The sequence below is a fragment of the Drosophila subpulchrella genome, chromosome 2L, assembly GCF_014743375.2.
Source record: "Drosophila subpulchrella strain 33 F10 #4 breed RU33 chromosome 2L, RU_Dsub_v1.1 Primary Assembly, whole genome shotgun sequence".
Taxonomy (NCBI): Eukaryota; Metazoa; Arthropoda; class Insecta; order Diptera; family Drosophilidae; genus Drosophila; species Drosophila subpulchrella.
This window is the reverse complement of record NC_050610.1, coordinates 2,976,121-2,996,238: the sequence shown is the minus strand read 5'-3', so window position 1 is coordinate 2,996,238 and position 20,118 is coordinate 2,976,121. Positions and strand designations below refer to the sequence as shown.

The 20,118-nt window shown below is 36.8% G+C and overlaps 3 protein-coding genes across 7 annotated transcripts in view; 2 read left to right on the top strand and 1 right to left on the bottom strand.

The window, feature by feature from the left end:
- Positions 1–77: 77 nt before the first annotated feature.
- Positions 78–4,200, bottom strand: LOC119547365 (protein rhomboid). Of its 4 annotated transcripts, none has more exons than XM_037854183.1 (4): positions 3,746–3,847; positions 1,885–2,028; positions 839–1,018; positions 78–770 (listed from the first exon to the last, which is right to left on the bottom strand). In XM_037854183.1, exons 1-4 carry the CDS (start codon positions 3,752–3,754, stop codon positions 549–551), a joined length of 555 nt encoding a protein of 184 aa, XP_037710111.1. In that variant the 5' UTR covers positions 3,755–3,847; the 3' UTR covers positions 78–548. The 4 variants fall into 4 exon arrangements, 3 of the variants coding, with proteins under 3 accessions (XP_037710111.1, XP_037710112.1, XP_037710110.1); XM_037854184.1 differs by lacking the exon at positions 3,746–3,847 and adding an exon at positions 2,240–2,413 and having other exon boundaries at positions 80–770; XM_037854182.1 differs by lacking the exon at positions 3,746–3,847 and adding an exon at positions 3,931–4,200 and having other exon boundaries at positions 84–770.
- Positions 4,201–10,576: 6,376 nt separating this feature from the next.
- Positions 10,577–14,238, top strand: LOC119548098 (gustatory and pheromone receptor 33a). Its single transcript, XM_037855187.1, has 5 exons — positions 10,577–10,606; positions 10,668–11,104; positions 11,586–11,987; positions 13,603–14,068; positions 14,127–14,238. Exons 1-5 carry the CDS (start codon positions 10,577–10,579, stop codon positions 14,211–14,213), a joined length of 1,422 nt encoding a protein of 473 aa, XP_037711115.1. The 3' UTR covers positions 14,214–14,238.
- A 4,373-nt stretch (positions 14,239–18,611) lies between these two features.
- Positions 18,612–20,118, top strand: part of LOC119546518 (probable G-protein coupled receptor CG31760) — a 41,602-nt gene continuing 40,095 nt past the window's right edge. For both annotated transcript variants that reach the window (XM_037852848.1, XM_037852847.1), the window contains exon 1: positions 18,612–18,698. The gene's annotated coding sequence lies outside the window, so the exon portion shown is untranslated. The remainder of the gene's footprint in view (positions 18,699–20,118) is intronic.

Genomic DNA, 20,118 nt, shown 5'->3' with positions numbered 1-20,118 from the left:
AATAGAGACGCAATTCAGTTAACAAGTGTAGGTTAATTAATTCAGTGGCGAGTGAACAGCACATAAAAACCAGCCATAAAACATTGCCCACCCTTTTATGAGGTGTAAAATAAATGTTTATTCATAACACCGAAAGTATGCATTACCATCAAAAAGAATAATAAGTTAACAACGGATTTTGTGACCAAACAATAGGGACTGCCCATAAAAAATATAAACGGAATAATTGCTGACTATTCCATTAAGGATTGCTTGATTGTCAGAATAATAACAAGATAAATTAGTTTATAAATATATTCAATTACAAGATCAGTATGATGGCAGCCCAAATTGTTTAAGAACTGTTAATTAATTTATCAAATAACATTAATTGCTTTTATTTTTCGTATTTTAAATACGTTTTGATATTTTCTTGTTTCGAAAAACACATAAATGCATACTAGTAAGTAAATAAACCTGTGGCTCTTGTGAAGTCCACTTATTAGCATAATTTACTATAATAAACTATGTTAAAACTAAAACTATACAATTTACGACCTTATTTGAGACTAAAGGTAAACGGCTCTTTGAGTTGACGGACGGACGCGTCGGTAGGCGATGAAACCGCACAGAATTCCGGCCACGCCCCCTCCAATATGGGCCTCCAGACTGATCCGCGGATTGCGATTGTGATTGTGGCAAAAGTGGTGCATTGTGAAACCCACATCGCTGAGGAACAAAATGCACAGGGCGGCGATGCGGGCAAAGCGGTGCGACAACTGCGAAAAGTTCTATTCGACAAAGTGGGAGACGTGTAAACATTAAATCAAAATTAAATTGCGGTTTCCAGCTGACTGACCAGAACCAGGTGCGGCACATGACTCCCCAGCATGGCGTAGACCCCGGCGGAGGCCCCCATCAGGAGGAGATGGGGCTGCAGCCAGGCGTTGGCCAACGAACCGGCGGCGCCACCCACGATATAGACCACGGCCAGGCGACAGTGACCCTGCTCCACTTCCAGGCAGATACCTATAAAGCACTGGCAGAGACATTAACCTTTCTTAGTAATACAATGCAAGAGCAGGTGGACACGGTGGTGCATCATTATGTGGCTATAAACAGCGTGAACTGACTTCTTTATTACTTTAAGACAGTTTTCTCCAACAGAAGCATGGCGGTCGGTCCATTTGGCCGAGAAAACCACTCACAAAAATTAAATCATAGCATGATGTTATATTAATGCGATCACTGTCTTAAAGTAAACTCTCAGTATAGTAATAAAACACATCAAAGATCTTTAAATCCTTTATATGAATTGATTCATATCGGAATACAAATTATTGACCTTAAAACATCCAAAAAATTATTTGTTTATTTAAATTTTAAGCTGAATAAATGTAAACTATATACTTAAAATTAAAAAAAAATGTATTGAGACTATTTTATATCTCAAAAGGTGAGAGCGTTTAGCCACGAGCTAATAATTTTAGGTATGTAAAGTTTTTATTTCGGAAGTAGATGCTGATAAATAAGCTTATCGCAACGTAACATTTCTTTTTTCTTCTTAACTTTCGGTGCATGTTTGAATAATTAGTCATAACATAAAATAAACAAAACGAGGTGAATTTAATAAGAAATTTAAATCTTGATATGAAAGTTTTTCTCATTAATTATTCGAAAAAATATATATCAAGCTTTGCAATTTTAAAAATATATAAGTACAAACAAGTACTTTATGTTCAGGGTGTAGCCTAAGTCTAATCCAAAGTAAATTAACTTTAAAAAAAAGAATCTATTTGGGTGTAGCTTAACTCTTATCCAAAGTGAATTAACCTTAATAAAAAGAATCTATTTAGGTTTTAAGTAAAAGATGTGAAATTTATAAAACCAAACTTAAGTGCTCACCTGTAGGCAAATGTTGAGAGTGAGGTGCCAATAATCGGAATGTAGCAGCATATAGGTCAGTAATCGCCAGTACTCGCCGATCCACTCCGACTTGAAGATCAGTCTTCTTTTCATGCACTCATTAGCTATCCAGTGCAGTGATATCTGGTAACGTGTAAAAAAAGACAGAGAAGACCTTTAATTACTTGGCACCAAACTACAAGATACTTTAAATAAGCCTTCTTCTTGTGTTTATATAAGTTGTAATTTATAATTATGGAACCGTCAACTGATCCTATCAGTTTCTTTTAATTGGAACTTAAAATGTATTCAAAATCATTTTTTTTTGGTAAATCTGAGATTATAACTGACTCACTTTTCACAACATTTCCCATTATTCATTATTACCGAATTTCAAACGAATTTCTGAACTGTGGATAAGCATGAGTTCGAAAACCGATAAGGGGCTAAATTCCGGCAATTACTGTTTCTGACAGCTCACCAAGCACAGCTTCTTCGTTAGCAATCAACCAGAGTTAGTTGTATTTGCCATATCGAAACACCCTCAACTTTGCTGAACAGTGTCATGGCAACTGACTGTCACTTTCGCTCAATCGATCGACACTTGGCCAACGGAGAAGTGCGAGTGTTGAGTTGAGATGCCGCACAATGTGCGCCGCATGAGTTGACAGCAGCCACAAAAACACTGCTGCGACACCAAATCGGTGCAACATGCATCCCGATCCCACCAAATATGACAAATGCCAGAGCTGCAAGTTGCGGCATTCGATCGATTCGATGACTAAAATGGCAATATAGCTAAATCGGACCAGCGCTGCGTTCGATTGTGCAATCATCACCGAGTTGTGGGTTGGGTCTAACAATAAAACCTTACCGATCACCGATCTGCGTTATTGAGTGTGCAGAGTGAGTATTTGAAGTATGCAGCAAGGTATCAATTAATGAGTGTTGCTCTAAATGGGTCACACTTGTGGGACTTTGTTGGGAAGCGGTGTTGGCCAAGAGCCAATTAGTAATCAATCGGCAGAACACTTGTTGGCAGGTATTACAAAGAACTAATTTCAAGAACTTATCCATAGGACAAATTCGATTTAAATATATTACTTAACCGGACATTTTGATTCACTGCGAATAAATAAACATAGTTAGGTAATCTAGGTAAAAAAGTTCTATGTTCTAATCAACTTGTGAGCAAACCATTAGCCAATCGCAAGTTTAGTTCCTGATATGAATACATAAACTTAATATCTTGTTTAAAAAGACATAAATATAAAAAAAATGAATACGATCTATCAATAATTTTCTGCTTAGTTTGAAGTACAAACAAACGATTGAAATAATTTTCCAGTGAATGAAAATTCATATGAATTAAAGAGCACTCATTTATGGAGCACACACAATGGTACCATCCACGTGTAAGCCAAACAAAAACAAACGAATTGTTTTGTTTTAAACAAATCAAGTGAAAAAAGCAATATTAAGATGCGGGATGATAAACAAAAATGTTGGAAATCACTGCTGCTCAGTTTGTTTAATACAAAGCTTATCAGCAACGAAATTTACTCACTCACTTTATTACTATTAATTACTTTTAAGAGAATGGTTTGAATTAATTTAAATAGTCGGCTTAAAAATTGCCTGTCTATAAAATGTTTACATTTAATTTTTTTAATTGGGTAATTCATTAAATTGCTCTTTGAACTTGGGTTTTTTGGGGCACATAAGCACAATCTTTGAAGTATATTTTCAAAAGAATCGAATTCTCTTATCATCTTGAAGCAAGCAAGCACATTTCATAGAATATATAATTGAATTTGTCGCAATCAAAAAGTTTTATTATAGGCACCACAAATAGTTTCACCTTTGACATCTTCACAGGTAATTTATTAGATTTCGTATATTCTTATCTATTAAAAGCTTTCCAGCATTCAAAAATGATTTTCTGCGTTAAACACACACATCACTCATACGCGACGTTGCCGGGTGTGCAAAAATAAAAAAAAAATGAGACAATCGAACAAGTGGAGCAACTGCATAAAATCGAACCTGCATAAAACACATCAGCAAAATAAACCAGGGCACCCGCCACACTCGCTTCCTCCGCACATGGCCCCCGTCAACCGTTCGTGTCAGGTCATCAATAAATTTCTTTTGCAGTTCGGAGCGGGAAATGACACTCGCCGGATTGCCATCCGAAGAAGTCTCTGGCAGCAGCAGGAGTCTGACATCCTTGACGCTATTGTTATTATTTTCACTGGCATTGTTGCTCTCCAGTTGGGCAGACATAATGCGATTTGAAGTCTGCGACAACCGATGCGCCCAACGTTGAACGCGCGACTAGGCCGAGTGGGTGATTGTTCTTCCAAAACCCCACGATCCATACCGATCCATTCCGATTCAACCGAATCGCGCCGGCTGTTGGCTGGCTAAATACTATCAGAACGAGTGTACGCTATCAAAGTTGTTGCAGAATACCGCAAAGCATGCTTTTAGGCTAGCTGTGGTTCAAGTCTTGACTAGCGCCTATTTTAAGTACTTTTGGAGATCCGTATTGCATTTAAAACGAGCCCCAAATAACACTCCTCAATATAAGGATCTTTTATACCCTTGCAGAGGGTTATATGGTTTCGGGCAGAACTTATGATTCAGAAGTACGCGCAGAGAAGAGGGCGTTTCCGACAAATGGGTTTTGAAGACACAAAAGTTGTCGATTCAACGGCGATAATTGTAATTATAATGTCAGCAAGTGTTTTTCTAAAGTATATAAATTACACAATAGGTGTTTGAAGAAGAGACTCCAGAGTCGAGCAAACGACCTGGATAAAATTTAAAAAAAAAGGATACAAAAAAAAAACTTGCCTTTTATAATTTCAAAAATTATTGAAAGTAAAAAAAAAAAAAAATTACTTTAAAAAAAATATAAAAATAAAAAACAAAAACAAAAACAAAATATTACTATTTCTTCTATTATGGCCACAAGTATAGGTAGATAAATAAAACAAATAGAATAAACGCAGAGGCAGTTTTCAATACCTATATGAGGGATCAACATTTTAGTGAAAGAATAATCACACTGGTCTTAACGACCCCAATTACTATCTATGAGTTAAAAAATTTATGTATGTCAACATATAATATAGAAAGCTCACCATTAATACATTGCTCTAATAAACAAAAAGCGATGGTATTAAGCACCATCCCGGGTGTCCATGTAAGAACAATTTTTAGCGAACATGACATATTAGGTAGAACTAGAATTTCAGTGGTGTACAAGAATAATTCATATCCATATTATAATGGAATGGAGTGTATTATATAAGGATCTAAATAAATTAAGTCACGCCAATATTGACCAAAAAAGAATAAAGATCAAGCTTGGCCGTTGGCCACTATGACCAAATTCATTGTACTTTTTCTGAGGAAGATAATTAATACACTATAAAGCATATATATTTTGTCCGGTTCGTCCGTGTGTCTTATTTTGAAAGCTATTGGGATAAACTTTATATGTCGGTACGAGCCTGACCAGACAACTATATCCTATAGCTCCCAATGGTCTGAAAAATAATAGAGAACGCTATAGTCGATATCAGACACCCGTTACTCAGCTAAGGGGAGTGCGAGGGAGATGGAGATATGAAATCAGCAAAGCTACAGCGCCACCTAGCTTCGTTTCCTTTATTTGCTCATAACTTTTTAATGGATGGTCCGATTTGGACCATTTTTGTCATGAAGATTGATCAAAATCTGCTATAACAATCGAACGACTATATCATATAGGTGCCACAGGAACAATCGGAAAATTAAAGAATATGTGAAAAGAATTATAACTTCGTTGTTTTTGATCATATTTTCTCGATGTTAAAATAACCTGTTTCTTATTATCTTTTAATTGAATTTATTTTGACTGCATATTTAAAAAAAAAGACAAACAATTTAAACTTGCGTTTATTATTTACAATTTGTTGATTAGTATTTCTATTTCTTAACCTTAACTTAACATTTATTAAGAGGGTAGTGAAAAACAGATAATGTCAAAATGTTCGCTGTGCATCAGAGAATAGTCATTAATCATACACAATTAAATAGTTTTAGACGAGAGCTAATCCATAAGTGGATGAACTTTCGCCTGCGGGCAACCGCCATACACTTTAATATTCCAACCAACTTGTAGCTCGAATTTAATTTGGCCCAGCCTCATCCTTGGCATTTGACATTTCAGAGTGAGCGGTGTTGCACAGAAGTTGCAGCAACAATTCCAACACGCCAGCGACTTGTTTACACAGAACTGTGGTGAAAAGCTTTCTCTCTCCTTCTCCGTGCTCTCCCCGTCTCTTTCGGTCGCCTGCAGCCGTCTCTTTCTCCGCCGAGCTCTTTCGGCTGGACACGTGGTGGGCGTTGATGGTGGGAGGCGGCTGTCAACACCGAATGCTTGGTTATGAATGGCTTTTAATGAAATATTTATGTAACAAGCAATAAGGAGCACTTTTGGCTTCTGGGCGGAAGTGAAAGAGATAGCAGCAATGCGGAATAGAATTGCAGAAAGAGAAGGGGAGAGCACAAAAGCGTTGGAAATAATTGTTTGGCTAGTTAAGTTTGACGCAACGTTGAACTAAGATAAAGAAAACACATAAACGAGGAAACACACACTTGGCACATCATACAGCCACGGTCAAATTAATAGAAGTCCTATTTGGTTTACTAAATCGGAAACCATTTTAAATGCAATGTCGAACAATACCATTTTTTTCCATTTTAGGTGTTTCACAGAAGAATTTTAATTAAAAGGAACTTACTTATATTAATTCTCTTATTCTTCGTTATCCTTATAAATCTTTTGTTACCCCTTTAAGTCTTTTAGGTTCTTTACCAATAAATAAGTTTATTTTAAGTTCAATAAATAATATAATTACGAAGAACTTATTGTATAAATATATAACAATTAAATCTTTAAGTCGTATAAGAAATACAAAATATTCGTATGGTGATATTTTAAATAAGTTAAATTGCCTAATATATTATTATTTCCATTTGTATTGTTCTATAGTTATTTAACCGCAACTGTGCGTGAAAGAATTTATCTAAGGGTTTGTCATAAACTTCTGTGACTTGTTGTTTTGCCAAAAGTCATTAACAGTCGACGGCTACGTGCCACAAAGGCAGGAGATGCATCCGAAACAACAAATTGACAAATGCGGCAAGGCCAACGGAAAGCGCCAAAGTTGGCTAAGCCAGACACAAAACTTATCCCGGCTGATGTGTCTGATATGTCTGTGTGGCTTTATTTGTTCGCCCCCGGCTTACATGCCACTAGCCAAAGGGGAAGGATCAGATCACGTGTCCTTTCCTAGACAACCCGTTAAAGGGAAAATGGAGTCTGGAATTTAAAGGCAATTTTGCAGGGTCGTCTAAAATAAGCAAACATTTACGTCTTAGTAAACTTTAAATAAATTAATTTGTTTTCAAGCTCTATGACCAAATTAAATACAAAAATACTATATTATAATATTATGTTGTTAAAATAATTTGATCTTCTAACATTAGCCTTAACTCGATACGACACTTTACAGAGAGTATTCATTGGTGCGTTTAAATATTATAATAAGATGTTATATTCGGTATATCATCTTACTTATTTGTAGATATACAGATTTTCTGTAATATTTTTTTTAGATTTTAAAAACAAATTGTTTAAACCAAGCCTCTACAAAAAAATTCTTGTTGTAAAACATTTTTTTCAATTGAAATATTTTTTGAAAAAAAAGAATTCTTGCTTGTAAAAATCCAGCACTTAAGAATATTTTGCCTAAGGATAACTCCCCAAGCGAGGAGCTTTTGCACGCCAGCAAAGCCTCAGAGGCCTAACATATTTCGGTCCTTGCCCACTTGGTGAGTTCCCCCTCAAACAGGACCAAGATGTTCCACTTTAGCAGCGCTCAAATCCGAAATGCTAAATTTTCTCGCAGTCAACTGAAGGAAGCAAAAAACGTTTAGGCAAATCTTGGGGCCAAAATCTTGGGCAAACAAGCTCATTACAAGGCAGCCAAATACAAAAAAGGGAAGCCCAAAATAAGTCGGGAAAACATTGTAAGCGAGGCAAGTAAGTGTGCCACATGATTGAGTGACTTGCTACGAGCCGGAAAAAAAGGGGCGTGGCAGAGACTGAAGACCATTACGGTCATAGTTTATGACCGCAATTTTATTGATACCGCCAAAGGGAGCGAATACAAAATAAAATAAAGCAACCGAAATCGGGTAAATCCGAGAAGCCCCAAGAAATCTCAACGGATTGGCGGCTATAAAGCGCAGTGGGAGCCTTTCTTATCGAGAGTCCGCCTGCAATTGTGGGCGCTTTTATTACGGACACCAAAGGCAATAACAATCACTACCGAGCACTACAATAAACTAATCTAATGTGGGTATCAAATTTGCATGCAGCGACTTAGCAACGTTTTAAAAGACTTTCCCGGAAAGCCTGCGACGATAAGATGCTGGGTGAATAACGACATTCTCCAAAGGCAAATATTAACTAGCTTCGCTTCATTGGCTAGCTTGTGTCTACGGTCTAGAGATGGTATACCAATGGATAATATTACACTTTGGACCAGAACTCATCTGGGAAAAACATCTTTTGCGGAAAATTAGACCTATAAGGAAATGCCAGTTATCGCAACTCAAGGTTGAAGTAAAAAGGCCAGTTGACATTTTGTTAAATGTAGTTTTCATTTTCTCTTCGTTACTTCGAAATTGTATATAACATGATGTCTCCGATTTTAAAGAATTTTATGTGAAAGTTCGTTAAGAACTTTCTTAATATTGTTTTAATAATCTGATCGAAAAATAATATTAAATGTGTTTCTGGCTTTAAAGTACAACTAAAAGTACCTATTTCTGGCTAACTAGTCGGATGAGTGATTTTGGTTACTTACTGCTAAAATGAAAAAAAATTTCTATATCACATATCTGGTTTACTTATCAGTTCAGTGATTTTGTATATAGATTAAATTAGGCTATAATAATCTGGACTTAAAAAATATTTCATTCAATATAATTAATTTTAAGCCATATGTCATATTTGAAAATTATTTCTGACTTAAGGAGCAATATAACATTTTAGGATTCATACTTTAGCTTGATTGATTGAATTTAATATTTGTATAAGAAGGTGTTATTACAGGTAATCCATAATAGTTTGTGTAATTTAACGTTAATGTGGTGCGCAAAAATACAAATTACAAAATGTATGAATGATTAATCGCTGTAGCAGCGCCCATCTCTAGGATATGTACAACCCGCCGGATCTGCGGTCTATTGGGCGTGCATGGGCATAAGTAAGACGCGAAGGACGTTTTTCCTTCCTATTGAAGAGTCCCTCTACTGAGTATGTGTGAGTGTGAGTGCGTGAGTGTTGGTTGGTGCGTGCCTCCGATGCAAACTCAATTATTAACTAAGAGGGCCAAAAGGCATACAGCAGGCGGCAAACACCTTACACTTTGCCATTGCCGTCTTGTTTTAGTTGTAACTGTTGTAAGTCCCTTTGCCCAAGCCGATTTCCACTTTCCCACTTCCCCACCCCCTACTGACTACCCAACTCAGGGGAAATTTGCATTTTATCATCTCATGGTTTTGGCCCGATTTCCCCCACCCTGCTGCATCTCTTGTCGCCAGTTAGGGCTTTGCTTTTAATTGGTTTTCTCGGGCGAGAAACGTTTTAGCTAGTTGGCACTATACGAGGGTTGGGGGCGAGGGGAAGTGTTGTTGCCGGTGTTGTCTTAGTTGTTAATTTAGTGTTAGGCGGCACTAACTTATAATTGTTTAATTAGCAAGTAAAATACGGGGAAAATATGTGGAAATTATTCGATTTCAAGGACTCAAAACAAAAGACGGAGAAGAAAGGGAAATCGTAGCATGTGTGTTTGAATATCCTGGAAGTTGCAAATTATGGTAATATGAAAATTCAGGGTATTGAAAATAATTTAATTTGCTATAAATAACGTGCAACTAAATTTGAAATTAAAACAATTGTTTAATTATGTAGTTAATGTAGTATCACAAACTGGCCTATTCTATTTCATTTAAATACATTCAGCTACAATTTACACCAATAATTTTAAGTGTAGACTAGCCAACACACATTATATAATTAATCAATAAACTACGGGATCAATTATAACAGCACTCAAAAAAATATTCACAATCGACCCATTTTATTAAAGTATATTAAATTATATGTGTACATAAATATTTTCATTTTGGTATAACAAGGACCGTGCTTTTATGGGCTATGTTTAACAATTATTCTTAAAAAACCTTAGTTATTGATTCCTTTTATACATTATACCTCAAAAGTTAAAGGTAAATTTTCATTCTCATTATAATAATAAACATATCATAAGCTCCTATGTTAATACCCAAAGCTCCCTTTATTTATCGCTTACTTATTTCTCATTGTGTACAGTTCGGTACACATTTAATAAGCTAAAAGCATTTTAGGCTCCCCCCTGAAGATATTTATCTTAACCATATGCACATTATACGCTCCTGCCACTGCGTATAAGCGTTTTCATTATGCCAACAATCGAGTGGGTTCATAAGGTAAATGTTAACCCGTTTGGAGTTCTAATCGACCAGCCAACGGGCAGTACAAACAGAGAACTGAAAGAGAAAAGTTACCAAATATCGGAGTGACAAAATGATTCAAATTATGAACTGGTTTTCAATGGTAAGACCTAATATGAAATGGTTACTTTTTATAGATCTATCCACTTATTTATATTCCATAGGTTATAGGCCTTATACCACTCAATCGCCAGCAGTCGGAAACCAATTTCATTGTCGACTATGCCATGATGTTTATTGTGCCTGTCTTTTATGTGATTTGCTACCTTTTGATTAACTTGAGTCATGTTTTGGGGCTTTGCTTTCTGGACGCCTGCAATAGTGTTTGCAAATTGAGCAACCACCTCTTCATGCACCTGGGAGCCTTCCTATATCTGACAATCACTCTGATGAGTCTCTATCGCCGCAAGGAGTTCTTCCTGCAGTTCGACGAGCGATTAAATGACATCGATGCAGTTATCCAGAAGTGTCAGCGAGTGGCGGAAATGGATAAGGTGAAGGTCAACGCGGTAAAACACAGTGTGGCCTACCACTTCACCTGGCTTTTCCTATTCTGCGTTTTCACCTTTGCCTTGTACTATGACGTCAGAGCGTTGTATCTGTGAGTAACAAATAGTTCATGTGAAATCGTTTGTAAGCTGTGAATGTAAGTCTAAGACCGAAATATTTGAAATAGATGGTGCCCAGTATGAAGACAATAATCTATTTCATTGCTGTGGAAATCTGGGAGCTCACAAAAATGTAAAAGCATGGAGAAAAATGTGTGCCAAACTTAAAGTACCTTATATAAAATTATTTTCTACTGGACATGTGACAAGTCGACTAAATGTGAATTTGTATTTTTAATATATCAAGCCTACGAGCTGTTAACAAAATGTCAAGAAAGAAATAAAAAGTGTCCCGACCTAGAATCATCTGACCTTACAAAATTGACAAATTGAATACCGCTCGTTTTTGTTTATTAAATAAATTTTGAGTCATGTCATTAAAAAACTAATCCTAGTTAGAAATAGTTCGAATTACTTACATACCCAAGCTTTACAGTAACCCTTAGCACATTTTAATCCGTTTCTCCCGTCTAGGACCTTTGGCAACTTTGCGTTTGTGCCGTTCATGGTGTCCAGTTTCCCGTACTTGGCCGGCAGCATCATCCAGGGCGAGTTCATCTATCATGTGTCGGTCATTTCGCAGCGCTTCGAGCAGATTAACACTCTGTTTGAGAAGATTAACCAGGAGGCGCGGCACCGCCACGCCCCCCTCACCGTGTTCGACATCGAGAGTGAGGGCAAAAAGGAGCGGAAGACCGTAACGCCGATTACGGCCATGGACGGCAGGACGACATTCGGCAATGAGCCCAAGTTGACCAGCGAAATGAAACGTCAAGTGGGCCAACAAAAGAACGACGAGGACGAGATGGACACCAGTAACGATGAGGACGAGGATGATTTTGATTATGACAATGCCACCATTGCCGAAAACACAGGGTAAGGCAAAACGATTTGGCGGCTTAGGTCTAATACAAAAAAATAAGCGTTTGATTAATGTTTACAGTCTGGTTTGGTTGTCTTTTTTCGTATTTTGATTTGTGCTTAGCAGGACAAAAACTATGTGAGAATTATTTATTATTTTATCAACAGGTTATTTTTGGGAGAATCAAAATTTATTTAGGTTCATTCAAGGACATAAACATTTATTATCTTAAAGACGTTATATACACTTGTAACACGACAAACAGATAAATTTTTGGGATTTGTATTTCATATAAAGGAAAATGTTTATTCAAATTCAGTTTTTTGTGTTTCAACGACTAAAGTTTCAGTTCACAACACAATTCCGGGAGAAAGGTTAATCTGAAATCAAAAACGCAAAGCACGTTAGCTTACTCGTAGAGTAAAAGGGTATACTAGATTCGTCGGAAAGGCAGAAGGAAGCTTTTCCGACCCCATAAAGTATATATATTCTTGATCAGGATCACTAGCCGAGTCGATCTAGCCATGTCCGTCTGTCCATCTGTTTGTCTGTCTGTCTGTCCGGATGAACGCTGAGATCTCGGAAACTATGAGCTAGGCTATTGAGATTTGGCGTGCAGATTCCTGAGCTTCTTACGCAGCGCAAGTTTATTTCAGTAGAGTGTCACGCCCACTCTAACGCCCACAAACCGCCCAAAACTGTGGTTCCTACAGTTTTTATGCTAGAATAAAAATTTTAACTGAAATGTATTGTTCTCATCCATACCTATCGATTGACTCAAAAAAGTTTGCACGCTCACTTTAACGCCCACAAACTTCAAAAAATCGTAAATATGAACGCGGATATCTCGGAAAATATCAAAGATAGAGAAACGGGATTTCAGATTTAGATTCCGTAGGCTTGAGCGCAGCGCAAGTTTGTTACGCGAATATGCCACGCCCACTCTAACGCCCACAAACCGCCCAAGCCTGTGGCGCCCACAATTCTCATGCTAAATAAAAAAGCTTAACTGAAATGTATTGGTCTCGTCAATACCTATCGATTGATCCAAAAAAAACTTTGCCACACCCACTCTAACGCCCACAACGCTTAAGTCTGTCTACCGCCGGTAGGTGGCGCATTTCAATCTCGCTTTGCTGCTTCCATATCTCCATTTTCCTTTGGTCCCTTTAGCTGAGTATCGGGTATCTGATAGTCGAGGTACTCGACTATAGCGTTCTTGCTTGTTTTAATATCTTATCGCTGAACGAAGGAAGTTTGATAACGTTGATTGCAGCGGAAATTTTTTTTCTGTTTTTACTTTACTTACTTTTTTGAAAAGTATCAAAAATAATGAAATCAATCGGACTTATATTGCATTTGAGGTTTCCAGTTTCCTGCTTTGATACCCAGAGGTAGTTAGGTATAAAATGCTATGTCTTAGGTAACACAGTTACGATCAGAATAATTTTTCGTGTTAGTATTCTAAACAATAAAAAAAAATCGAACTCCCTAGCGGGTTCAAGTGTATATAACCCCTTAAACATATGCAATCAGGATAAATAACTATTAACTGAATCCAAATTATTGAAAGTAAATCTTGTAAAATATATATGTAAATAAATCAAATGCCCTATTTTTTTAATCTAGAACATCTTCGGAGGCCAATTTGCCAGATCTCTTTAAGCTGCATGATAAGATCCTGTCGCTTAGTGTGATAACAAATGGCGAGTTCGGTCCACAGTGCGTTCCCTATATGGCGGCCTGTTTTGTGGTAAGCATTTTCGGGATTTTCCTGGAAACCAAGGTCAACTTTGTTGTGAGCGGAAAGAGTCGCCTGCTGGATTATATGACCCATTTGTATGTGATTTGGAGCTTTACCACAATGGTAGTTGCATACATCGTGCTCCGGCTTTGTTGCAATGCCAATAATCACTCCAAACAATCGGCAATGATTGTCCACGAGATAATGCAGAAGAAACCGGCCTTCATGCTAAGCAACGATCTCTTCTACAACAAAATGAAATCGTTTACACTGCAATTTCTTCACTGGGAGGGTTTCTTCCAGTTCAACGGCATAGGCCTTTTTGCCCTCGACTACACTTTTATTTTTTCGGTGAGTTTTTGGTGCAGGCAACCTTAAACTCACAACATTCATTAATTTCATTTTCCAGACTGTGAGTGCAGCCACATCCTATTTGATTGTCTTGCTTCAGTTTGACATGACTGCAATTTTGCGCAACGAGGGGCTGATATCATAAAAGGTTCAGCCAAACTCAATTAAACACTTTTTTAAACGTAACTTTTTATCACAATTTATCTTTTTATCTTTTTTAAGCACTCTTGGTGAAAAAATATATGCCTGTAAGGTCGGACAAAAAGCACTCTTTTAATGAGAAATTAAAAAAATTAGCTTGAGATGTTAAATTTTAAGTATTTATTATTGTTACAGTTTTAAATCATATATACGAAGAAGATACCTTTTTGAATTTATTTATCATAAACATATAATACCCAAATTAAATAAATTATATTTTTTAAAATTAAAATAATATTAAATGTGTGTTTATTAAAATCGTAAAATAGTTGCTCGCAGCTTTTTAAAAAATATATAAAGCCAAAGACTACATTTTCCAATTATAAATCTAGTCTCAAATGTAATAATACGAACACCTCACAAAATTTCAGCCCATTTCCGCCGCTTATCCGTCAAATGGTACCTCATAAGTCACTCATCCAAAGACAATTTCTGAGAGTAACCAAAACGAAGTGCGGAAAAAATTCATTGGGGGAGCGAAGGCTTCTGTTGAGCCCCGCGATAATCGAATCAGGCAACACTTTGGGCTCCCCATGACGGACGCGAAGAGGGGGCGGGGGAGGCACTAGGGGTTACTAACGCAATTTCTATCAAATGTCAATTGAAAACCCGATTTGCCAGTCATCAGTCAGGGCCTCTTTTCCGCACTCAGTCCACAGTTTGCGGCCATCAAACGGAAGCCAGAAACGAGGAGAAAAGTGAAAACGAGGCGGAGGAAGGATGCTCGGCGGGAGAAAAAAGAACATGAAGCAATTTCCGCTCTCAATCACGTTTAGTGCAGCGGAAATGTGTGCAGAAATATGTTTCTTTTCCCTTTTTGTATGCAAATTTTTCAACCGGAATGAGGCTAGATTGTAAATTGCATTTCGGTTCGGGTTAATCTATTTTCACGAAAAAGTGTGGAAACCGGCTACCGTATGGTGTCAGAAATGCTTAATTAATTGCTCATCATATGCAAAGAGTATCCAATTTAATTGATTTTTTCGTCACACTATCTATCTCTTTTTGCTACACATTTTTCGAACAAGACATACTGCGGGTCTCACATTACACACTTTATCAAAGCACTGAAACTTTTTAGTGAGCTGTTGCTTTTAGAAACTATAAAACATCGTTCAAAAAACATAATCATAGAAATTCCCTAGAAACCCATTGTTTTACATAATAAATATTAAATTGAAAAATATTTTTCAAAGTTAATTTTGGTCTAATTATCAAATTTGTATTCGCTATACTTAAATAACTTTGTAATGTATTATTTTCAATGAGTGACAATGAATTCCCTAATTACAATTTTTATTCCGTGTGCATATTCTCTACGTGCATGGTTTCAATGGCTACCAGAACACATCCTGAACACGTAAATCAATATGTGGCTCGATTGGCTCGTTTGCACACGAACCCTCCATGAAGGAGAAATAAATAAAGAGCCTGAGGGACCTGGGGAGAATGGGCCTGAAATGTGGTTGTCCTGGTCAGTGAAATGGCTGGAAACAGAAGCAACAGGCAACACACATATTACCTGCAAATTACGTCAACTGTTGCTGCGAGGAGGAATATAGTTAGATCCGGGGGTTCGGTAGTGAGGGTTGGGTTAAAACAGGTCGGATCCCGAGTAGGTTTAATGCTCCTCTTTTCAACGGAATTAGTACGTACAGAAAGTACACTGCACACACTCCTACAGAAGCCTTAAACAGACTTTCTTCACAATTTAGGGTTAAAATATACTTTAATCTTGTGAGATGTTTTTATCAATAACAAAGAAATTAAAAAAACTAAATTTTGTTCAATATGCGACATACATAAAGTCTATAATAACTGACCATAGTTAATTAGCTGTCAATCCCTTTCTTCATTTTTTAAAACTAGCAGAGGGTGTAATGATTTCAGTGAGAAGTATGAAACGAATTAGACGTATTCGATCCCACAAAGTTTATATATTCTTGTGATCTCGGAAACTATAAGAGCTAGAGAATTGAGATTTCAGATTTAAATTCCTTATCTTCGTATGCATCGCATCACGCCCACTCTTACGCCCACAAACCGCCGAAAACTGTAGCTCCAACAGTTTTAGTGCTAGAAAAAAAATGTAAACTGATATATATTGGTTTCTTCAACACCTATTCATTGGTCTATCAAAATGCTTGCACGCCTACTCTAACGCCAACAAACGCCCATAACGCTTAAATCAGTCTGCCGCCTATACTACCATGTAATGAAATCGCGGGTAGGTGGCGCTTTACAATCTAACGTTGCTGCTGGTATATCTCCATCTTCCTTTTGCTTCCTGTAGCTGAGTAACGGATATCTGATAGTGGAGGCGTTCGATAGAAAATTGGGATTTGTCATGTAGACTATTGGGCTTCCTGCGCAGCGAAATTGTGCCACGCCCACAATCGCCCGTAACGCTAAAACCCGTCTACCGCTCACATTTTTTTATATTTTGTAAATGACGTTTTGTTCTTATTATCAATACCCATATACATAAGTGCAAAATATTGTTTAAGTCGGACAAAAAATTAATAATTAGCAAACTCAATAGAGTGCGAAAGGGATGGAGGTTTCACATTATGTGGCGTGTTAGTAAAATCTCGTAAACAGCCGCAAGGAATGAACTAAAGGTGGCGCTAACGCCATATTCTACTACTATAACGTTTTCTCTTGTTTTAATTGTGCTTCTAAACGGCTCTTTTTTGATGATGACGGATACATACATGAGTGCCCGAATGGGCAAGTACCCCGTTCGAATTTAAATGTTTTTTTCAGTGAAAAGTTCAGCATCGGCCACGTGACATCTGCGAGGCAATGTGAAATGTCAGAGCACTTTTAAGAGTTCATTTAGACAGTAGAAAATGCTACCCTGAAACGCTTAATTCAGTGGATGTGCATGGAAAATACAGGGGCAGGAAAAGACGGACACACAGCATACAAATGCCAACAGGTTGTTGCTGTTGTTTGAGTAATTGCGGCTAAAAAGGTAATGGCTTTTCAGGGGAAAGAGTTCGCTGGATCCAACATAAAAGTGTGTTGAATGAATGTGTTACTTATTTATAGCTCATTTGGGGTAAGCTTACCCCACTTCAGTTTATTTATCATCTACTTAGTTAAGTATTTGCTTAGCTCTGTTCATAAATAAAGAACATTGAATCAACATTTTAAGACCAGATAATGATTAAATAAGATGTTTATATAATTTGAGATGAATTAAACGAATTTGATTTTATTTTAAGATAAGATACATATATATAATTATTTACGTTCTTTTATGTTTTAAAACTAAATTATTCGATTTAATACCGTTTTATGATACTATCAAAAAGCTGACCACAAATACGTTATAATCTGCAGTGACTTAAAAATTTCACAAAATTAACAACACTGAGTAAAGATGATGTGGTTTAATATATAGCAAAAAGTTATGCAAAAAAATGAATTCAAAAAGAAAGGCAGCTTACTTGCACCAATTTTTTTCAGATTTATTTTTAGTTTTTCCTATGTCAACAGACGACTTACAGTCACTAAATTGAAAACAATTTACACTTTTACACAATATAATCAATGTAGGCGCTTAAATATTCCGCAAAATTAAAGGGTGACATTATAATTGTAAGTTTAAACATATATCACCAGCGCAACTCGAGTTATAAATAAAAACACGGAGATACCAAAACAATTTTTTAATAAAGTCTTAAAAAAACTCAAATATAAAAAATGTTGTTGACTTTTTTTTGTGATCTACACAGAGAAAATGATGACGTTCCCAAATCGAGTGAATTTAAATCCAAAATTGGGGAAAAACTCATCTTGAGAAAAAATAACTCATTCCCTTTAGGAAACTGCTATCATCCTTTTTGTGAATTTTCAAAAAAATATATATTTTGTAAGTTTGTGTTAATAAATAGAACACAGAATTTAAGCAAAATTTAATTTATCAAAAAATAATTCTTAGGTAAATTATTGTAGTGTTCATCAAACGGAGTATGTAAATTGATGTATGCAAATTTTGACATTAGTCTGACAACACTGTCACATGCCGAAAGCTTTCACACTACAGGTGTCTGTTCGAGCGAGACAGCAACGCCGGAGAGAGCGGGAGAGTGAAAGAGAGCCAGCCGAGCGACAAGTGTGGTGAGTTTCGGAACATCCTTGAGGACGCAGTCACCCTTGGCCAAGCGAAGGCAAATTGTGCGAGGACTTCCAGGCGAAATCAAATCGAACTGATAAGAGGCGGGCGAAAGAGAGAGGGGCACTCACACGACCGCGAGAGAGCGGACAAGCACAAGCACGAGCGAGCACGAGTTGGACTTTTCTTCAGCAGGAGCCACGGATACCGCGACAGTTCGTGGGGGAGTTTCGAGTGAGTCGGTTGTGCCATAGCGGAATAACGGTACACCGCATCCTTCAGAGAGGGGAGCCTGTGTGTGCGAGTGTGAGTGTGTGGGCGCCTTATCCTCAGTGGCCAGTGTTGTTGTAAGGAAAACGAAAGTTTTTGCGGTCTACTTCAAAAACTCATGTTCAAGGAATAAAAACAAAAACCTACAAAAATGAGTTATTTTATTTAAACCTTGAAAAAACATTGAAATTTAGCTATAAAGGTTTTGAAAATACTTTAAAACACTCATCACTGATTAATTGTCAAAACCCGAAATTGGAAAATTAAGTGATTGAAATTTAAAACAATCTAATCAAAGGAAAAAAATATGTTTTGATATGAACTCTGTTGAATAATCAGCCGAGCAGACTGCGCAGTTTGGCGCCGCGTGGGCGTCTGCCCCAAAATACAAGAAGTAAAATGGAGAACAAGGCAGAAAAAACAAGAAGTAGATAAATCCTACCTAGACGAATACGGTGTGTCCGCCTCTGACTTTTACTTACAGGTTGTCCTTGAAACTCTTCTGCAAAACGGAAACATTTCCCAAGCCTTGTTTTATGGTCTAATATCTTGTTGGAAGATAAAAACCAAGTATTTTCATTAGTCGTAATTCCAATATCTAATTTTAAGTAATAATAATAATGTAAAAGTAACCTGAAGTCTCCCATTTGGTTGTTCTTTCATTTGAGATCTGCTTGCTTCAGAAACATACTATAACAGTTGCTACTTCTTTATTAGTCAGTTAGTAATTATTATTTCTATGTTAAAGTTTTGAAAATGTATTCACTTTAAACTTTTAAGAGGCATGTTTATTTTTGTAGTTAAGAGAATACCGGAAAATGAAGTGAAACTTCTTAAGAAACTATGTAAATCTCAGGAAATTGTAAAGTTTCTTAGTGTCATCAGGCTTTGCATAAAATCTTCTCCGATAAGACATCTTTTTATACCCTTGCAGAGGGTATATTGATTTCAGTCAGAAGTTTGCAACGCAGTGAAGGAGACGTTTCCGACCCCATAAAGTATATATATTCTTGATCAGCATGACTAGACGAGTCGATCTAGCCATGTCCGTCTGTCCGTCTGTCCGTCTGTCCGTCTGTCCGTCTGTCCGTCTGTCCGTCTGTCCGTCTGTCCGTCCGTTTCTACGCAAACTAGTCTCTCAGTTTTAAAGCTATCCGGCTGAAACTTTCCCAAAAGTCTTATATCTTTTGCAGGTAGTATATAAGTCGGAACCAGCCGGATCGGACAACTATATCTTATAGCTCCCATAGGAATAATCGGACAAAAAAATGAAAAAAAATTATATCTTTTGTGTTTTTTAGCATATAAACTCCTAAGCTTGGAAATAACAATTTTTAAATAATTTTGAATTTTGAATTAAATTTTATCGAAATCGGACGACTATATCATATAGCTGCCATAGGAACGATCGGAAAATTTGTGGAAAAATAATATGAAAAAAATTATAGCTTCTGTG

Coding starts and splice junctions, on each gene's coding strand:
- LOC119548098 (XM_037855187.1), top strand. CDS start 10,577: ATGATTCAAATTATGAACTGGTTTTCAATG. Junction 10,607..10,667: donor TTATGAACTGGTTTTCAATG/GTAAGACCTAAT, acceptor TATATTCCATAG/GTTATAGGCCTTATACCACT. Junction 11,105..11,585: donor GACGTCAGAGCGTTGTATCT/GTGAGTAACAAA, acceptor TCTCCCGTCTAG/GACCTTTGGCAACTTTGCGT.
- LOC119547365 (XM_037854182.1), bottom strand. CDS start 4,170: ATGTCTGCCCAACTGGAGAGCAACAATGCCAGTGAAAATAATAACAAT. Junction 2,029..3,930: donor TGCTGATGTGTTTTATGCAG/GTTCGATTTTAT, acceptor ACACGTTACCAG/ATATCACTGCACTGGATAGC. Junction 1,019..1,884: donor CTCTCAACATTTGCCTACAG/GTGAGCACTTAA, acceptor TGTCTCTGCCAG/TGCTTTATAGGTATCTGCCT.